At 37.1% G+C, this 16,589-nt stretch overlaps 1 protein-coding gene across 6 annotated transcripts; it reads left to right on the top strand.

The window, feature by feature from the left end:
* On the top strand, window positions 1-16,168 carry LOC131360735 (atrial natriuretic peptide receptor 2-like). Of its 6 annotated transcripts, none has more exons than XM_058401417.1 (23): window positions 1-608; window positions 5,290-5,398; window positions 6,008-6,140; window positions 7,045-7,168; window positions 7,596-7,700; window positions 7,862-7,964; window positions 8,106-8,251; window positions 8,467-8,539; window positions 8,737-8,881; window positions 8,959-9,045; window positions 9,331-9,474; window positions 9,572-9,693; window positions 9,827-9,971; window positions 10,749-10,797; window positions 10,883-10,993; window positions 11,312-11,431; window positions 11,571-11,664; window positions 12,617-12,704; window positions 12,797-12,936; window positions 13,094-13,246; window positions 14,375-14,473; window positions 14,629-14,720; window positions 15,365-16,168. In XM_058401417.1, exons 1-23 carry the CDS (start codon window positions 363-365, stop codon window positions 15,467-15,469), a joined length of 2,733 nt encoding a protein of 910 aa, XP_058257400.1. In that variant the 5' UTR covers window positions 1-362; the 3' UTR covers window positions 15,470-16,168. The 6 variants fall into 6 exon arrangements, with proteins under 6 accessions (XP_058257400.1, XP_058257401.1, XP_058257402.1 ...); XM_058401418.1 differs by lacking the exon at window positions 1-608 and adding an exon at window positions 4,631-4,747; XM_058401419.1 differs by lacking the exon at window positions 1-608 and adding an exon at window positions 4,656-4,747 and having other exon boundaries at window positions 5,302-5,398.
* The last annotated feature ends 421 nt before the right edge of the window (window positions 16,169-16,589 follow it).

Here is a 16,589-nt window from a genome sequence, read left to right as displayed (position 1 = left end):
ATTTCTCAATTTTATGAGGACTCAACAAAAACTACAAGGCAAGGCATTCATAAAGAGCTTCACCAGGTCATCCACCAGGGACTCAAAGTATCATAGACCAAAAACAAGACCAGACAACAAGACCAGACAAGATCTGTCCCATTTAGAGTTTTAATACCAGCCTTTAAAAACCGTTAATTCATTCATTCAACTTCATTAACTGCTTTATTTTACTCAGGGTTGCAGTCCTTGAGCATGAGACAAAAGTATACCTTTATATGGGAAACCAGTCTCTTGCAGTCTTTTCAAACTATTATTCAGTCATCTCTGCATGCCTTGACAAGTCCCAACAGTATGTTATGATCTAGAGTCATAGTTCTACCATGGAAGTGACTAGAGACAAAATGAACTGTTGTGCAACCTGCATGAATACATATAAGACACTCCTCCTTCTAGTGTCTAAGCAAGTCTTTCCCACATTCCCATGTAGTAAAGTTGATATGGTGATCCGTAAAATCATGGGCACATTACAAGGACAATGCTGGAAAAAAGGCAGCAATCAAAAGATTTCTTTTTATTGGAATTGCATTTATAATCCGAAGCAAAGAGAAATAACAGCACAGCTGCAGGTATGGCTGCAAACCTGTTTTTCCTCTTTAATCGGTGGGATGGCCTCAAATGCGTTACTCATTACACGAGTCTGAAGCAATGCCTGTTGTGGCTGATTATGTGAGTCGGGCTGGTAGTGCAACTTTCTGGATTATTGTAAGCTTACACTATGCCATGTCATACTAAATGCTCTTGAACCTTTGTACAGATTATTGAGGAATAACCACCTTTACTGCCTCTTCCAAGCTTAGAAGTAAATTACAGGGCTGTTTTAACATGATCTCATGCAGCTCCCCATCATGTGAATCATGTCAGTTTGTCACATTAATATAATGCATGATTTGCCCGTCCTGTAAAGACCACAGTTTCACAGTAATTACGACTAACCACAGACTGAAGGCCAGAGGTCAGAAAATTTTCTCTTAATATCTGCCGTGCACAAGAAGTGTTGACATACAGAAAAAACCCCACAACTGCCTCGCTATATTATCTAATATTCGTTCAGTGGGCTGTATCTTGAGATGTCAAGGTGAATTGGCCCTTTTGAGTCTAGGTGCTTTCCTGTTCACAATAATTTGCTAATTAACTGCATTCAGAGAGAATTGTTGATGTTTGGTTGCTATGGCACCTCTGATGTATCTAGATAGAGTGTCAGTTAGGACAGGAGAGCAGAGTTTATCTGAACAGATCCTCAGAAATAAAAGAGCAGAGCTGAATACCTTTTACATCTGCGCACTTGGTCTTTGTCACAGATGAGACTGCAGATAACATGCACCGTTCTAGCATGTCTAACATTGCTCAAAGGAAACATATTTTCCAGTGCTGGTTGATTCTGGTACAGTGAGAAACTTGAATGAGGAAGTGTCCCTTTCACTGAACATCCCCTGTGTTCCCCAGGTAACCACATTGACCATCCAGACAGTAGGTGCTGGCCCACAAAATTTTTGCTTCAAAATGAATCTACTTCCTTTATCATAACTAGCTTCTACCATTGTTCAAGGCCTCCTCTGGGTCATGCTCCAACTAGTCTTAAGATTTGTGACACAAAGTCTCAAATATTTCTCGAATTTGCACATATTTGCAGAAGATTTATCAAAGGTTATATCTCAGACACAATTGCACACCTTTCTCCTAAAAAGAAAAGTGAGAAGATGGAAATAAAAAAGACTATGCATTCAAAACTTAAGAAGTATTTCACCCTCCAGCAAGCCCCAGATTTACCTATTTGTAGTCGAGAATTTCGTCCCCGAGAACCACATTCCATCCATGCCATATTATGAAACTTGCATTGTTGACCATGAATGATATTTCCTGTGCTCGAGCCAATGAACTCTCAGCTCCTGAGTGTCTTGCAGATAAAACATTTCCCCACATCCTTGTCATCACAGGTGATACAATGAGTACATACATTCCAGCTGCTCTGAGATAAAAAACAAAAATGTAAAAAATTCTAAACAGAACAACACTGAGACCTACAGTGGCCTTCTCTAAAGATTATGTCATGGAGCAGTTTAAGGTCTGTCACTAATGTTGCCTAGACCCAAAGCCACTAGACACCTTCTGAAGTTTAACAATTTATTTTGTCTCTGATTTGGTCTAATTCAAAAGGTTTACTACATTCCCACAAGTCATAATGGATGATCCTCAAAACCTCCCAGCTAGTCCCAATAGTAAAACTGCAATGAAAATAGCAGTGTTCTTTTTATAAGTTTGCTTACTATCAATGTTAGCCTTGTGTCAGGGTTCCACCCCAAACCACTTGGCAAGCTGAGTGCTTCAACTGATAGATTGTCAGGACGCTGGTTTCTAGTACTGCATGTGCATAACTCCCTCATGCTCTTCTCCACTGGACGTATGTCATTTTTAGACCCACGAGTCACCCCAGAATGTTACAAAATGAACGTACCTGTGAAGTAGCCAATGTCCACCTGCAGTGTGCGACAGGTTAGCCAGAAGGTCAGTAGGCTTGGCTGTTGTAAGTGGACAAGCCTTCATCTATAGGTTGCAGGACTATTTTCACATTGTCAGAACGTACTTAATGTATTTAAAATACTTGCAGTGCATGTATTAATCAAATGTATATTCAAAATGTATTGTGAATTATTCATAAACAAAAAGGTATGTGTTCATAAGCATAAACAAATATACACTGTTTAAAAAAACTAAATTAATTGGAGGGAAAGTATTTAGACACTAGAAATTAACAATATTTTGTAGTTTGTTGCACATCTGTTTTTTGCATTATTGATCAAATCCCCAAGGTTCCCCAATCATCTTTAATTCCCCAAAGTTACAAGGGTCCTACTGTTGGGCTTGTAACTGGACTCTGTAAATAAACTGGCACATGGATCCACATCTTTAACCTGAGTCTGACTTTTATTCTTTTTCCCTGTCCCATTTTATTATTTGTTTTGGTCAGTATAAAATATGGAGGATAAACATAACATTGTCTTGAATGTTAATGTAGCATCTTAGATTTTATTTCTTGAAATGAGACTAATTGAGATAAATAGTGTTTAACTTCTAACCTGTTAACCTATAACCCCACCGGTCACAAACCCTCCTAAAGCATCAGTTCCTGAAGGATGCACATCTGATTACAATTTCCCTGCCCAGACCTGTTCCTGCACAACACTGCCGCTATGCACAAAGTCCATGAAGACATGGTTTATTAAGTTTGGTGTAAAAGAACTTGAGTGACTTTAGGTTGAAATGAAACCGGAGCCTCCCCATCAGAGCCTCCCAACTGGAGACTCCCAACTTCAGTGCCTGACCTCACCAATAATCTTGTGGCTGAATGAGGAAATACTCACAGCCATGTGCCAACATCTAGAGAAAAACCTTCCCAGAAGCGTTGAACTTATTATTACAGCAAAGACTGAACCTGGAATGAGATGTTCAACAAGCACATGTGGTTGTGATGGTTAGATGTCCACAAACCTTTGACCATATAGTGTACAAAGACACATTACGTTCACAAAAGTAGTGATTTTACTTAATTTTCACTAACTTTTATAAAAAATATTTTGAAAAGACATGTGACTTGTATCATGGAGCTGTTTCCAAGGAGTAAAAATATTGTACAATTATAGCTAGTGTGTGTAGTATACTTGGAATAACTGCTAATTACTTACTTAAGGCAATTTGAAACAAAACCCTGGTTAGATTGTGAATACTTTTTACTGAAGTATAATACTGTAATATAATTGTTGGTCAGCAGCTATTATTCAAATAACTGATAAAATACCTATGCATTTGCTTGGTGTGAAGAGACCTATGTCTGCACACATATATATTATACACATTATACATGAATTAAAGCTAAAAGCATAAAATTTATAGAGCTACAAGCCTGGTTTATAATCATAGTTTACTCAGAGTTGTTTATTTCGCACTGTGCTGCATGAACCTTGCGGTCATTTTGCTCTGTCAAAGGTCACTTCATTTGTCCATTCACATCAACACTGTTTTTATCCTGGACAGGGTAGCAGTAGATCCAGAGCCTCTCAGAGGACACTGGATAAGAGATGGAGTAAAGTCATACTCTTGATGGGACACTGTGTGTCCATTGCATGGAAACTTGCACAGACATTGCCTATGTCTATGCCTATGGGCCATTAAGAATAACCAGTCCACCTACTGGGATGTTCATGGAGGTGGCAGGAAACCTGAAGGGAACCCACAGAGAATATACAAAACTCCACAAAAACTATAAAGATCTGAGTACAGGCCTAAGATGTTATATGTAGTTAATTTTGGGAGATTGTAGTCAATGTTTTGTCATGCAGGTTTATCTTAAATCTTTAGCTTTAGACTCAACATAGGACCAGTGGGACCACACTTGCACACTTGATTCCCTAAAATTATACGTTGAAAATGTGGCTTCATTGACTACTATTCTTTAAATATATGGTCTTGTATAAGTCGGATATTAGTGCTAGTGCAAGCTGAAGGTCAGTTGCCTCTCTTTGGGAGAGTGGAGGTGACTGTGGATTAGTGTGGGCTCTTTGCCTGATTGAATAATTAGAGGGCTATCAAGGAAGAAAAAAAGTGGAGAGCAGTCAGCAGCTGTTTACCAAGTCAGTCTTCACCAAGAAACCACAGTGATGAGCAGTTTCCAATGGCTCTGTACTACATTCTGGCTTTCTTCTTCCTCCTGGTAAGCGTTGTCTTGGAATTGTACTGGTTTTGTGTAATTACAGTCGGGTTGCAATATTTATGATGTGTAGTTCTTTTAGACACAAATAAACAAATAAACAAATAGCAACGAAGGATGTATTTTTATGATGTTGTCTTGTCTGATTGGTCTGATCGCTTTTCTGAGTTACTGAGCAAAGTACAATACAGTACAGTACAGTATATATGATTAAATTGGACAGGTTCTGGCTTTTGTTCCTGTGTCAGGAACACTTGTGGTGAGCATGAAGAGTACCTTAGTGAATGCGTCTTTGTGCCCAGTATGCTGCCAGTGACAGAGCCATAAGGTTTTGCATGCAAAGAGTCAGCATGAAGGACGTTTCGTGAATATCTTCTCATCTTTCCTGTTTGATATACTGTTTGTAAGCTTTATATTGTGAAAATGCATACATATATGCTTTATCTTGTATTGCAGATTTAAAAAAAAAAACTGGCCTGAAGTGATTACTCTGTGATAAACGTAGCTTTTATTTTTGTATATAACAAGAGTTATGATTTCATTAGGTTTCTCTCCAGGTTATGGTAGCTGAATGTTGGCATGACTTGGATAATACTGAATATGACTGCTGGCCGATAACTGATCCGAATGATTACAACATGATCAGCTGTGGTGGTATGTATAATCTTTTTAGATAAATTCATTGTATTAATTTTGCATTAACTCAGTATTCTTCTGAACAATTTGGGGACGATTACTATTTTATTTCTCTGGATTATGGGAAACATTATTCCTTTTCTTATTGTTTACTCTCTTGTCTTTTTGGTGATGTGTGAGGTGAGGTGATTTGCGAATAGTAAATGTTTTTGATGTACTTTTAACATGCAAACTGTATATAAACTCTAGCAACAGAGTGGGACTTTTACAGTTTAGACCTTATATTAGTGCCCAGATGTATAACTATGGCAGATAGAAATGCCTGAATGAATTCATACCCACTTGATGTATGCAGAACAAGCTGGCTGTAACTGCAGGAAAATGGATAACCTACTGCTTTTTAGTAGAAAGTTCATTATCATGTATCAGTCAAGAAGTAAATTAATTGATAAAAATGTATTCGTAAAAACAACACATCCCAAAAGTCCTGAATATTCAAGATTAATGATCTGATCATTATTTTGTATTTTATTTCTGTATAAAGTAACAAACATCAAACTTCCTTATTTCAGTTCATCTGCTTTTACTTGGTGAGGTAAAAGAAAGAAAATGTCACTATTTCCACAGGGTTAGAGATGGCCTGGGTGCAGCGTCCTCCAGAGAAAGTCACAGATGGAGAAGAGTTTAATGTTACCTATTCTGTCACAGCCTCAGATACGTTTTATGAATATGCAGTCAAGAACAGGATCTTACACTTCAGGTGAGTAATCTTAATCCATCTAACCATTCCATATTAATATACTGTACATACTCATTCAATCATTGCTCCATCCCTGAAAATGTGTACACTATTGAAAAAAAATTGTGGCACACTGTAAAGCCTTGAACTTTTCTAGATTTTGAAGTGTTTCTTAAATTGAAATAGACTTGGATTTTTTCCCATTAGATTTGCACAATATGTCTAACATTTGAAGGCAAAATTGAACATATTTATTGTGAAAAAAATATTAATAAAACAAAATACAGAAATTGATTGCTTGGTTGTGTCAGTTTTGCCATGTTGGAAGGTGATCCCCTGCCCTGGTCTCAAGTCTTTTACACACTGCAGTTGATTTCTTTCTAGTATTGTCTTGTATTTTGCTCCACCCATCCTGTCTTCAACCCAATTTCTCCACTCCCTGGTGTGAAGAATTGATACTACCATCACCACCACCACCACCACCACCATGGTTCACTCTGAGCATTGTTTTCTCAGGTGATAGACAGGGTTCAGGACAAAAGGTTTTTGTGCTATGATCAAAAGACCTGAAAATCCTTTTCCACATGTTTCCACACGATATTATCCAAGTATCATTGTTTAGTAGTGTGTGAGTGATTAGTTAGTTCATAGTTTGTTCATGCTATTTAATGCATTATAATGGTTAGTAACTCCTGTGAATGCTTTTTGTTTAAGATCCGTCGCTCTTTAAAAACTTTTTTCCTTGAGAAATAAGGTCCTCAGAATAACCATGCCCTATTGAACACAGCACCCCTTTTGGACACTGATTGGACACTTGAATCAAGAAAACACAATTCATGTCCTCAAGAACATTTTACAGTAATATCAAACATCTACACATGGGACCCAGCCTAATGCCAGTTATTTTTTGCACTTCTCTTCGCAGTAATGCTTCAGACGCTAAAAGATTTTGCTACGAACATGAATGTCCCTCTAACTGGAACAACGCCAATGAGCACAACTGCTGTGTGTATCATGCCAACATCCACTCTTGTCCCCTTGGGCTTATGGTCAGTCAGTCCTTATGCACTGCACCCACTGTAAATTAGAAACTGTTCATCTGCTGAGAAAACAATGTGCCGTTTGGAAAAAAATGCTAGGTTCTTTTAAACAATATAAAGCAAATCTATTTAATTAAGGAGTCACATTCAACCGAAAGAACAGGTAGTTTTGTATAAATGGAAATATGAGTATTATTGGGGAACAGCTCTTTAAGTTCATGTATATTTGAACAATAAGAATGAAGCTTAAGCTTGTACTTAAACACTGACATTGATTGGTCATTGTTTGCTCAGCACCATGAACAAGATCAGACTTAGGCAGAAAACTGTAATATGACTAACCCAAAAAACACAGAGTGTAGAGAGACTGGATTAATTTTTATCACTTAAATACCCTAATATTAAAGGCACCATAAGCTGTTGTTTACTGTCACAGAGAGGCAGAGGGATTTGTGGTCCTTGGATCCCAGATGACGGCGAGATAGTCACTCATACTGTTTCTAAAGCAGGCAAGATGAGTCAGTTTCTCTGGACCTCAAAGGTGACCAAAAAGCTTTAGTGTTTGTGTTCATTCATGTTGGTCTTACATTTAAATGTAAATTATAGGCATGTTGGTGATAAAAACATTCCATTTTGATATTCATCAAGTATTCATTATATGATATTCATCACAATGTATCAGTTATGATTCTCATTACACAGGTGGTGCTTGTGCACTTGGGAGTCACATCAGTTATTGCCCATATCAAGGTAGGACAGATGCATGCTGCTTTGGAATCCAAGGTGCTAGTCGTTAGCGCTCAAGGTTGGTAGACTTTACATTAGGTTCTTTATCTTGCTGGGGAAGTAAATTATAAAATGTATTGCTTTTTATAAGTGGTACTATTTAATTGTATCTCAACAGTTGCAATCTCTGTTGTTCTCTTTGTCTATCTCTGTGGGTCAGTGTGTGGAGATGACATCTGTGAGTTAGAAGAGAACTGTCTGACATGTCCTGCAGACTGTGGAGTCTGTCCTATGGCCACGTCCATCAAGGTGGCCATTGGACTCCCACTTGCTCTGATCTGTACTGGCTTTGTCTTAACTGTAGTGGTGAGGAAGCTCATATAATGCTACTTTCAACATACAGCTATTATTTTCATTAGACATATTAATATTAATTTAGCTTTCCTTTTTTCCTAGAGTTGTGATAGATAAAAAAGCATCTTATAGAATACTCAGTAAATCAACATTAGAATATCATTAGCAGTAAAATGCTTATATTAGAAATTCTGTGTTTTAATTATTACACTATAACCTCTCCATAGTGGCTGCAGTATCAAAAGCAGAAGATGTTTTGGGATGAGAGTTGGATAATCAATTACAATAATGTAATGTTTGGTAAGATCTTTCAGGACTATAATTAATAAACATTAATTGTGCAGTCAAATCAGTCTGATAAACTCATTTTATTGATGGATGAGCATACAGTAGAACTAAAAAGGTATGGTAGGGAATGTTTTTGTGTGTTTATCAAACTGGTTTGGCTGAACAATAAGGGTTTCTCAAGATGGTAAATAGCTTTGTGATGTTCACAGGCAAAGCATGCTACATGGGCTTCTGTAGCACAACGAGTCTACAGCCAGTGAAGAGCAACTCCAGCATCAGCCGGGCCACAGACGTCACAGTGTGCACTGTAGTGAACACCAACTTCAAGCCAGGTTTCATTCAGCCAGGCATCTAGTGAGTAGTAGCAAGTTATAGTATTTTCATGTAGTCTCGTGTAAGGTGGAAACCAATCTGCTTGTCTTTCTTGTTAGCGATGGAAGAACAGTGGCTGTGAAACACATCCAGAAGAAGCACTTTACTCTCTCTAAAACAATCCGGAAAGAGGTGAAAGAAGTGAGGTCAGTGTAGTCATTAATCCTTAAGTATCTGTAATATTTTTTTTTCTGAATAGCCCCATGTGGCAGTGAGTGAGTTATAATAGGATAAAAAGTACATTTAAAAAGTACAAGATGTAATGCATGTAAAATATGGAATGTTCACATCCTTTTATATATATATATCTTTACCATATATATGTTGGAACATGTAAGTCTTTGATTTAAAAACAAAATATTTTGCATTTCATTACTGGCTCCCTTTGATGCCAGTAAGTCTATTTTCATAAACTGGTTGTTCTCAATTAGGGAATTAGATCATCCAAATTTGGCTAAGTTCATCGGAGGCTCCATCGAAGTCCCCTACATTTGCATCATTACTGAATATTGTCCTAAAGGAAGCCTGGCTGACGTCCTTTTAAATGAGGATATTCCTATCAACTGGGGCTTTCGGTAAATTTGTTTTACCCTCAAATATTTTACTAATAGCAAGTAAAATGTTGAACAAAATGTACTTTTCATCTGTTTCTCTGTTTCTGTTTTTGCTCAGCTTATCATTTGCCACTGATATCGCTCGTGGGATGGCTTATCTCCACCAACACAAAATTTTCCATGGACGACTTCATTCTCGTAACTGTGTTGTTGATGATCGCTGGGTTTGCAAAATATCAGGTAAAAAAAAAAAAAAAACATCTTGGGAAATTTTTTTTCATTTTTGTGGTATGTCATTGGATGCTTTGTATGTTCTAGAAAAACTATGTCTCACAAGTCGTGATAAATACCAAATTCCTCTGTGATTACACAGACTATGGTTTGATGGCCTACAGAAAAGAGGACTCCGAAGTATTAAGCAGCACTTTCCACTGTGGAGACCTCTGCCGCATTTACTCTGCACCTGAAATTTTGTTGGGTAACAGCAGCATCAACACTGCTGCAGCTGATGTGTACAGGTGAGAATTTTGTTGTGTAACTCAATCAGCATTCCACTGACTACACTTGTTGCACTTTCTACTGTGACTGTTACTACTGTACATGTAGAACAACTTTATGTTTTGTACTTCGCTTTTTCCACATTCAGAACAAATATTCTACTTATGATTTCTTATTCATTTTATATTTTTATTGTAGTTATTCATAGGCATGGTCTTTGAGAAAGTAGGCCAGGTTTTCATTCCATTGCAAGTTGTATACTTTATATAACTGTGTGTGACAAAATCTTGAATGTTTATTCTTGAATTATTCACTGATTACATTTGTCATGAAAACATTGATCAGTGATGTCAGTCAGTAGAATGCAGCCTGTAAGTGGGTGAGCAATGACACAATCTTTGTTTTGTTGAAAGTACAGTTTGTTCACTACAGGGGTAAGTACAGACTGTCTGAATTTTATGGATTTATTACCCATAATAGGTTATCCATAGAATTTATAGACCAGTAGATAAAAATAAGGCTCATAGCACAGACGTCTGCTAGATGGTGCTGTGTTCCAGAGATTGACCCTGACCAGGATAAAGCAGATACTGAACATTAAATGTCAGTATTCTTTGAACTTGGATGCAGGTGTTGTCTCCCTAACTAACCAGGAAATTCTGTGTAACTTGCTCTAGTTATTACATAAGCACCATACAATAGCTCAGTCCTGTGTGTAGATCCTGGAGACTCTGGAAACAAGTGGTAAAAAGCTGGAAATTGTGTGAAATCAACATTTTATTTTCTTATATCTCTAGCTATTCCATTATCTTGGTGGAGATAGCCACACGCAGTGATCTGATCTCAGTAAGTATTGAGGTGTAAAGGAATTAGCATTAGACAAATATTAAACTATGGATCTTAACTATGTTTTTTCTTCCTAAAATTGTAGCAATCACAAACTGAACCTGTGAAGCTTGATATCATGTGGCGTCCACCTCTTCCTGAACTGAAAGTTGGGAAAGCGGACAGCGATTGTCCTAATCAAGTGGAGTACTGTGAGGTTTGTTCCTGATTATTCAGTTAGTGCAAGGATGGTTGATGATTTAAAGAATATGTTGACCTTGTTATTGGGTGTTTATTCATACATTTGATGCAATAAAAGTTTATTAACAGTTTACAGTTTCCAGACTTCAAACTTCCATGTACTGTATAAGTGCCCATGCAACATTGTGGATGTAAAATCACATCATTTGCAGCATGTAAAGATTTGCTCTGTGGTTTGGTAATATTGTTGAAAGATTTCAGCGTGAAATAATAATAATAATCATAATTAAAAAAAAAAAACGCAAGTAAAACCTGTGCATTATCATACTTCTAGTTGATTAAGAAGTGCTGGTCCCACAATGTCACCACCAGGCCAACGTTTGAGCAGGTGAAAAAGATGCTGGATAAAATGAACCCACACAAAGTCAGTCCTGTTGATATGATGATGAACCTGGTAAGTCTGTAATGAGTCTGTAATATAACACAGTTGCAGAGAATGATTCATCATTCACACACACACACACACACACACCTAAAAGATAAACATTTTATTTGTTCTGATCTGCAAAGTAAATTTGGTTTTGTGCTTCTAGATGGAAAAATACAGTAAGCATTTGGAGGCTATTGTCGCTGAGAGAACCCAAGACCTTCTTCAGGAGAAGCAGAAGACAGACCGCCTGCTTTATAGTACATCCAGAGTGCTTTCTCATTCCTCCTTCATACATCAAACTAAAACGGGCATGAAGCTCCTAAAATGACTGGTCATGCAATATGTCTAAGCAAATGCTATTGACGCCATCTAGTGGAAAGATAAAAACTCCTCTTGTTACTGCAAGTTAGATGTTTATCATTGTTAGTCAGGAAGAAACATTGCAGGAAAATTTCTTAGTCAAGCTCAGATAGCAACACAGTTAAATTAATACATTAACATATTCACCAGGTTACACTGAATAAGCTCTTCTGCAAAAGATTAATCTGGAATTGTGAACTGTATGTGGATTCCTTGAGTTTCACTACTCATCCGAGCAGCTTCTTCAGTCTGAGGGAAGGTGGCAGGATTTCACAAATTTGTATCCTCCTGGGATAAGGATTCTCCCCTCCTTGGATAGCCTCATTAAGGGAACAAGGGGAAAGTGAGAGTGGGGAGAGGTGTTAAAGGGAGTCATTAGGATGTAATGACCCCAGAGAAGGAGAGAAGGGAGAGAGTGTATTGAAGTATTAGGGGTAATGATCAGACAATGTGAAAGTGGATGGGGGGGGGGGTCCTAAGATCTGGCTTTCCTGGTGGACTTGTGAAGAGGTCTTGATGGATAAAAGTATGAAAAATAGGAGACAGGTTGTGCCTCAGACCTCCACCTCTGTTGAGAAAAGGATTTTCCACCTGGACATAGATTTTCTCCTTCACTCCTCACTCAATCTATTTGTCTTCTTCTTCTTTCATTCATTCCCAAGAAGATCAAGATCTCTTTACAGGTCCAGCAAGAAATCCACACCTTAGGACTTCTCCATCCACTGGCACATTCTCGGATTGTTACCTCTAATACTTCAGTACACTCAGAAGTCTAGTAAACATGTCTTATAACCACATCTGGATGACTGAGAATCTTCACTGTATGAATATGGTTTCATTATGTGATAGGTATGTTACCTAAACCAGTGGCTGATGATCTTAGACAAGGACGCACAGCAGAAGCACAAAGTTACACTAGTGCTACTGTATATTTCAGGCAAGTGACATAATAATGAGTGATCAGCTTATAATGTTAAATAAAGGTACATGTACAAGTTAAATCTTTTTACATCTTTTTCATTTGGGCAGTGACATAGTGGGTTTTACCCAGCTCTCTGGCTCCAGCACTCCTCACCAGGTGGTGGATTTCCTCAATAAACTTTACACCACTTTTGACGACATCATTGACAACTATGACGTGTACAAAGTGGAGACTATTGGAGATGCTTGTGAGTCTGGTGACAAGCAAGTTTTGCCTGTTTTCCTCTCTACCCATATGAGATTTCACACACACACACATATATATATATATATATATATATATATATATATATATATATATATATATATCAAGTGCCATTCCTAACTAACCCATTTTTTGTTTAGATATGGTAGTATCTGGTGTACCAAATGAGAACGGCATCAATCATGCAGGTGAAATTGCCAGCATGGCCTTGGATTTGATCAGCGTTTGCCACGCATTTAAAATCCCACACAAGCCTACTACCCAGCTGAAGATCCGAGCTGGCATACACTCAGGTCAGCATGTTTTACAATATAATAATAATAACTCCTTGAATTCCCTATAAAGCAAAATTTATACCAACTTTATACTGGCTAGTAGAATCCATTGCTGATTTCACTGTGTGGTTTATGTCTATATAACTAGAGTACATGCAAACAGTACTGCTGTGAAATATCCTCATAAACATCGACAGGCATTGTTATACTTTGTACCACACCCTCACTGTTACCAGACAGATCTAGGTCTGATTTCCTTTTAAAGAGTAAATTAAAATTCGGATACTTTATCTGCTTTACCTTAACAAGTTGACTTTGATTTGGGAGAACTACCATCAACCCTTCTTTGTTATCGAAATGGTTTCTTCTTTAAAATGAATTATTTTACTGTTACTGTCAGGAAAACTGGATAATTACTACTCCGTTGCATTGTCAGAGAAAAAGTTTACCTTAATGCAATTGTTTAATCAGCCAATCGTGTGTCAGTAGCACATGCAGATAGAATATCTTCAGCTAATGTTTACATCAGACATTATAATGGGGTAAAAGGCTGGTGATGGATTGAATATTGAACATTGTCTAGAGTTTACACAGATTATGTGATTATGTGTTTTTCCAAAATTCAAGTGTCTAGTTTTGTTCAGTCTGTGCCCACTGTCGCCTGAGATTCCCGTTCTTAGCTGACAGGAGTGGAACCTGATCTGGTCTGGCTGTCGTAGCTCATCTACCCCAAAGATCTATGCGTTATCTGTTTTGAGATACATTTCTGAGTGGTTTTATGAGTCACTGTTCCATCCTGTGTGGTCATATCTTCAGCGAAGACTTTCCTCTCTGCCTCTCACCGGATGTATTTGCTGGAGACTGTTGTGTCTGAAAATCCTAGAAGATTGGCTTAGTTTCATAGATTAGTTAGATTTGTTTCTAAAATACTCAAATCACTCAAACCATCTGGTCTGCCAAGTCACTGATATCCCTTTTCCCTCATTCTGATGTTTGATGTGAACATTAGACTTCTGTATGATTTAAAGCATTGTACTCCTAACACATGATTGGCAGATTGAATAATTGCAAGAATGAGAGATGCACCAATGTTTCTATTTAAGTGACTGGTGAGTGTAAGTACTGCAGTGTTTGCATCTTTTACAGGGCCTGTAGTGGCTGGAGTGGTTGGCACCAAAATGCCACGCTACTGTTTATTTGGAGACACTGTGAACACAGCATCCCGCATGGAGTCCACCAGTGAAGGTAACTGAAACAGGGGTCAATGTTCTTCACAAATGACTGACTGCCATTTACTACAGGCCACTTTTATAATCACTTACAGTTTAATTCTGACATAAAAATGGCATTTCACCATTCACAACAATACTTTTACAGTATCACTCTCATACATGTTGCAGCTTTAAAGATTCAGTGCAGTGAATCTACAGCTGATCTGCTGCACACTTTAGGAGGATATGTGCTGGTCTGCCGTGGCACTCTGAATGTGAAGGTAATGTTTTTGATTTTAAGGGTTTAATAGGAGGGAAAGCTAACAACAACTACTTAGATTTGTTGAGGATAATTTCTATTCAGTATTTTAATTATGGTGGGAAAAAATATTATCCTGTTCTCTAGCTCTTGTCTGTTGTCAACAAAACAATATGACAAATACAATATTAATACTAATTTTGAAAACAAATGAATCACTAAGGTCTAAAAAGTTATTTGTTATTAGAAATTTATTTTAAGCATGGTCCCAGGTACAGTACTGCATTCAACTAAAGGTCATAACTGACCTCTGACTAGGAAAAAACAAATAAAATGCTTCCTCAACTTGGAATTCCTACTCAGGAGCTTAGGATGGTCTCCTGAAGACATCAGCAGTAAACAACATAGGACTTATTACCTTTACTGTAAATGCATGATGTTGAATGTACATATATAAGTATTTACTTTAGATCAATAGACCTAGATTTGCTTGTTAGAGTCTATCAGACTGTACAGATAAATGTTTTAAGAAAAAAACATCTCAGCTCAGCTGAGAAATTAGATCCAGCCTTCTGCTGGCTTCTACAGCCACATTTATTATTAGCACTCTATATGCTGTGGTATCAGCAATGATTTACTGTTTACCTCTTCTACTTTGTTTTACAGGGCAAAGGAGAGATGACAACATGGTGGCTGGAAACAAAAAGGAGCCCTACAGAACTACTTCATGATGAAGAGCCACAAAAAGGGCCAGTTCCAGTTAGCAACTAACCACACACTCCTCACATGTTTTGTTCATTGTCATGTTCTGTACTGGTCTGATGATTATGTAAGGTATTCTAGGTACATACTCTACTCTGTATGCATGTGGTTTAACTGTGAGGTGATGTTAGGGTTTTGGAATTAATAAAGTAATTGTAACATTCTTGGATTTGGCTTGGAGAATGATGTTTTGTAAGGTCAGTGTGGTCATGTGAAAACTGACCAGGACTGGAACGAAATGAATCCCCCACACCTACACAAGCTTCTGTCTTATCTTTACTAGTTCTATCAATGTCCCTTTCATTTCTACTCTTTCTTATTGAACACTATTTACACCACAGGATATAACGGCTTTTGTTACATTGTCACAATGCTGTAGGAGACAAACCTTCTTTGATTGCCATTGATTTGTGATTAGTAAGGACAAATCTGACAGCTCCAACTTTGAAATGTGAATAACACTTTAATGCTTTTCACAGTATTGTTCAGCAGTGTAAACACTGTGCTTTAGACCGGTTTTTGTAGTAGGTTTTGATATAATGATATTCAGTATCATTTAATTATTTATTTTTCAGAAGTTATATATGCTAGCTTTTTGTCTTCTAAAATGAGGCACATTTTCTGTGTCATTGTGCATTTAGAAACAATTTCCAGTTTTCAACAGTATTTTGTAAATATCTGTGGTTCTTTATTTGCCTGATTGTTAACTGTGATATATATTGAAGTATTGTGCTACAGCTTGTTGATAAAAAGTTTAAATGACTAATTATTATTATTGCATGCTGTTGTATTTTCATGAATAAAATGTTCTGATCTTATTAATAGACTATACCAAGATAGTACTATTATTATTATTATTATTATTATTATTATTATTATTATTATTATTTGTTGTTGTTGTTGTTGTTGATATAATAATAATAATAATAATAATAATAATAATAATAATAATAATGTTCTGCACCAAGTATTTTAGTCAATCTGTTGATTTTTTTTAGATCAGCTTTTACTCACAATTCCAAATTTCTTAAAGATTTTGACATTTGTTAAGATAATTTGTATACCTCACAATTAGATTCATCAGTGTTTTGCAATGGCCATCTCAGTCTTTTATCATTTCTCTTCTTGT

This window comes from Hemibagrus wyckioides, linkage group LG10 (assembly GCF_019097595.1).
Source record: "Hemibagrus wyckioides isolate EC202008001 linkage group LG10, SWU_Hwy_1.0, whole genome shotgun sequence".
NCBI lineage: Eukaryota > Metazoa > Chordata > Actinopteri > Siluriformes > Bagridae > Hemibagrus > Hemibagrus wyckioides.
The sequence above is the reverse complement of the archived record's forward strand: the minus strand, read 5'-3'. Positions and strand labels throughout refer to the sequence as shown.

What these genes read in the sequence shown, in the direction of transcription:
- LOC131360735 (XM_058401417.1), top strand. Translation starts at nt 363, where the DNA reads ATGGAAGTGACTAGAGACAAAATGAACTGTTGTGCAACCTGCATGAAT. An exon ending in GCTGCAGCTGATGTGTACAG is followed by an intron (nt 9,972 to 10,748) that starts GTGAGAATTTTG and finishes TTATATCTCTAG; the next exon opens with CTATTCCATTATCTTGGTGG. An exon ending in CACGCAGTGATCTGATCTCA is followed by an intron (nt 10,798 to 10,882) that starts GTAAGTATTGAG and finishes CTAAAATTGTAG; the next exon opens with CAATCACAAACTGAACCTGT.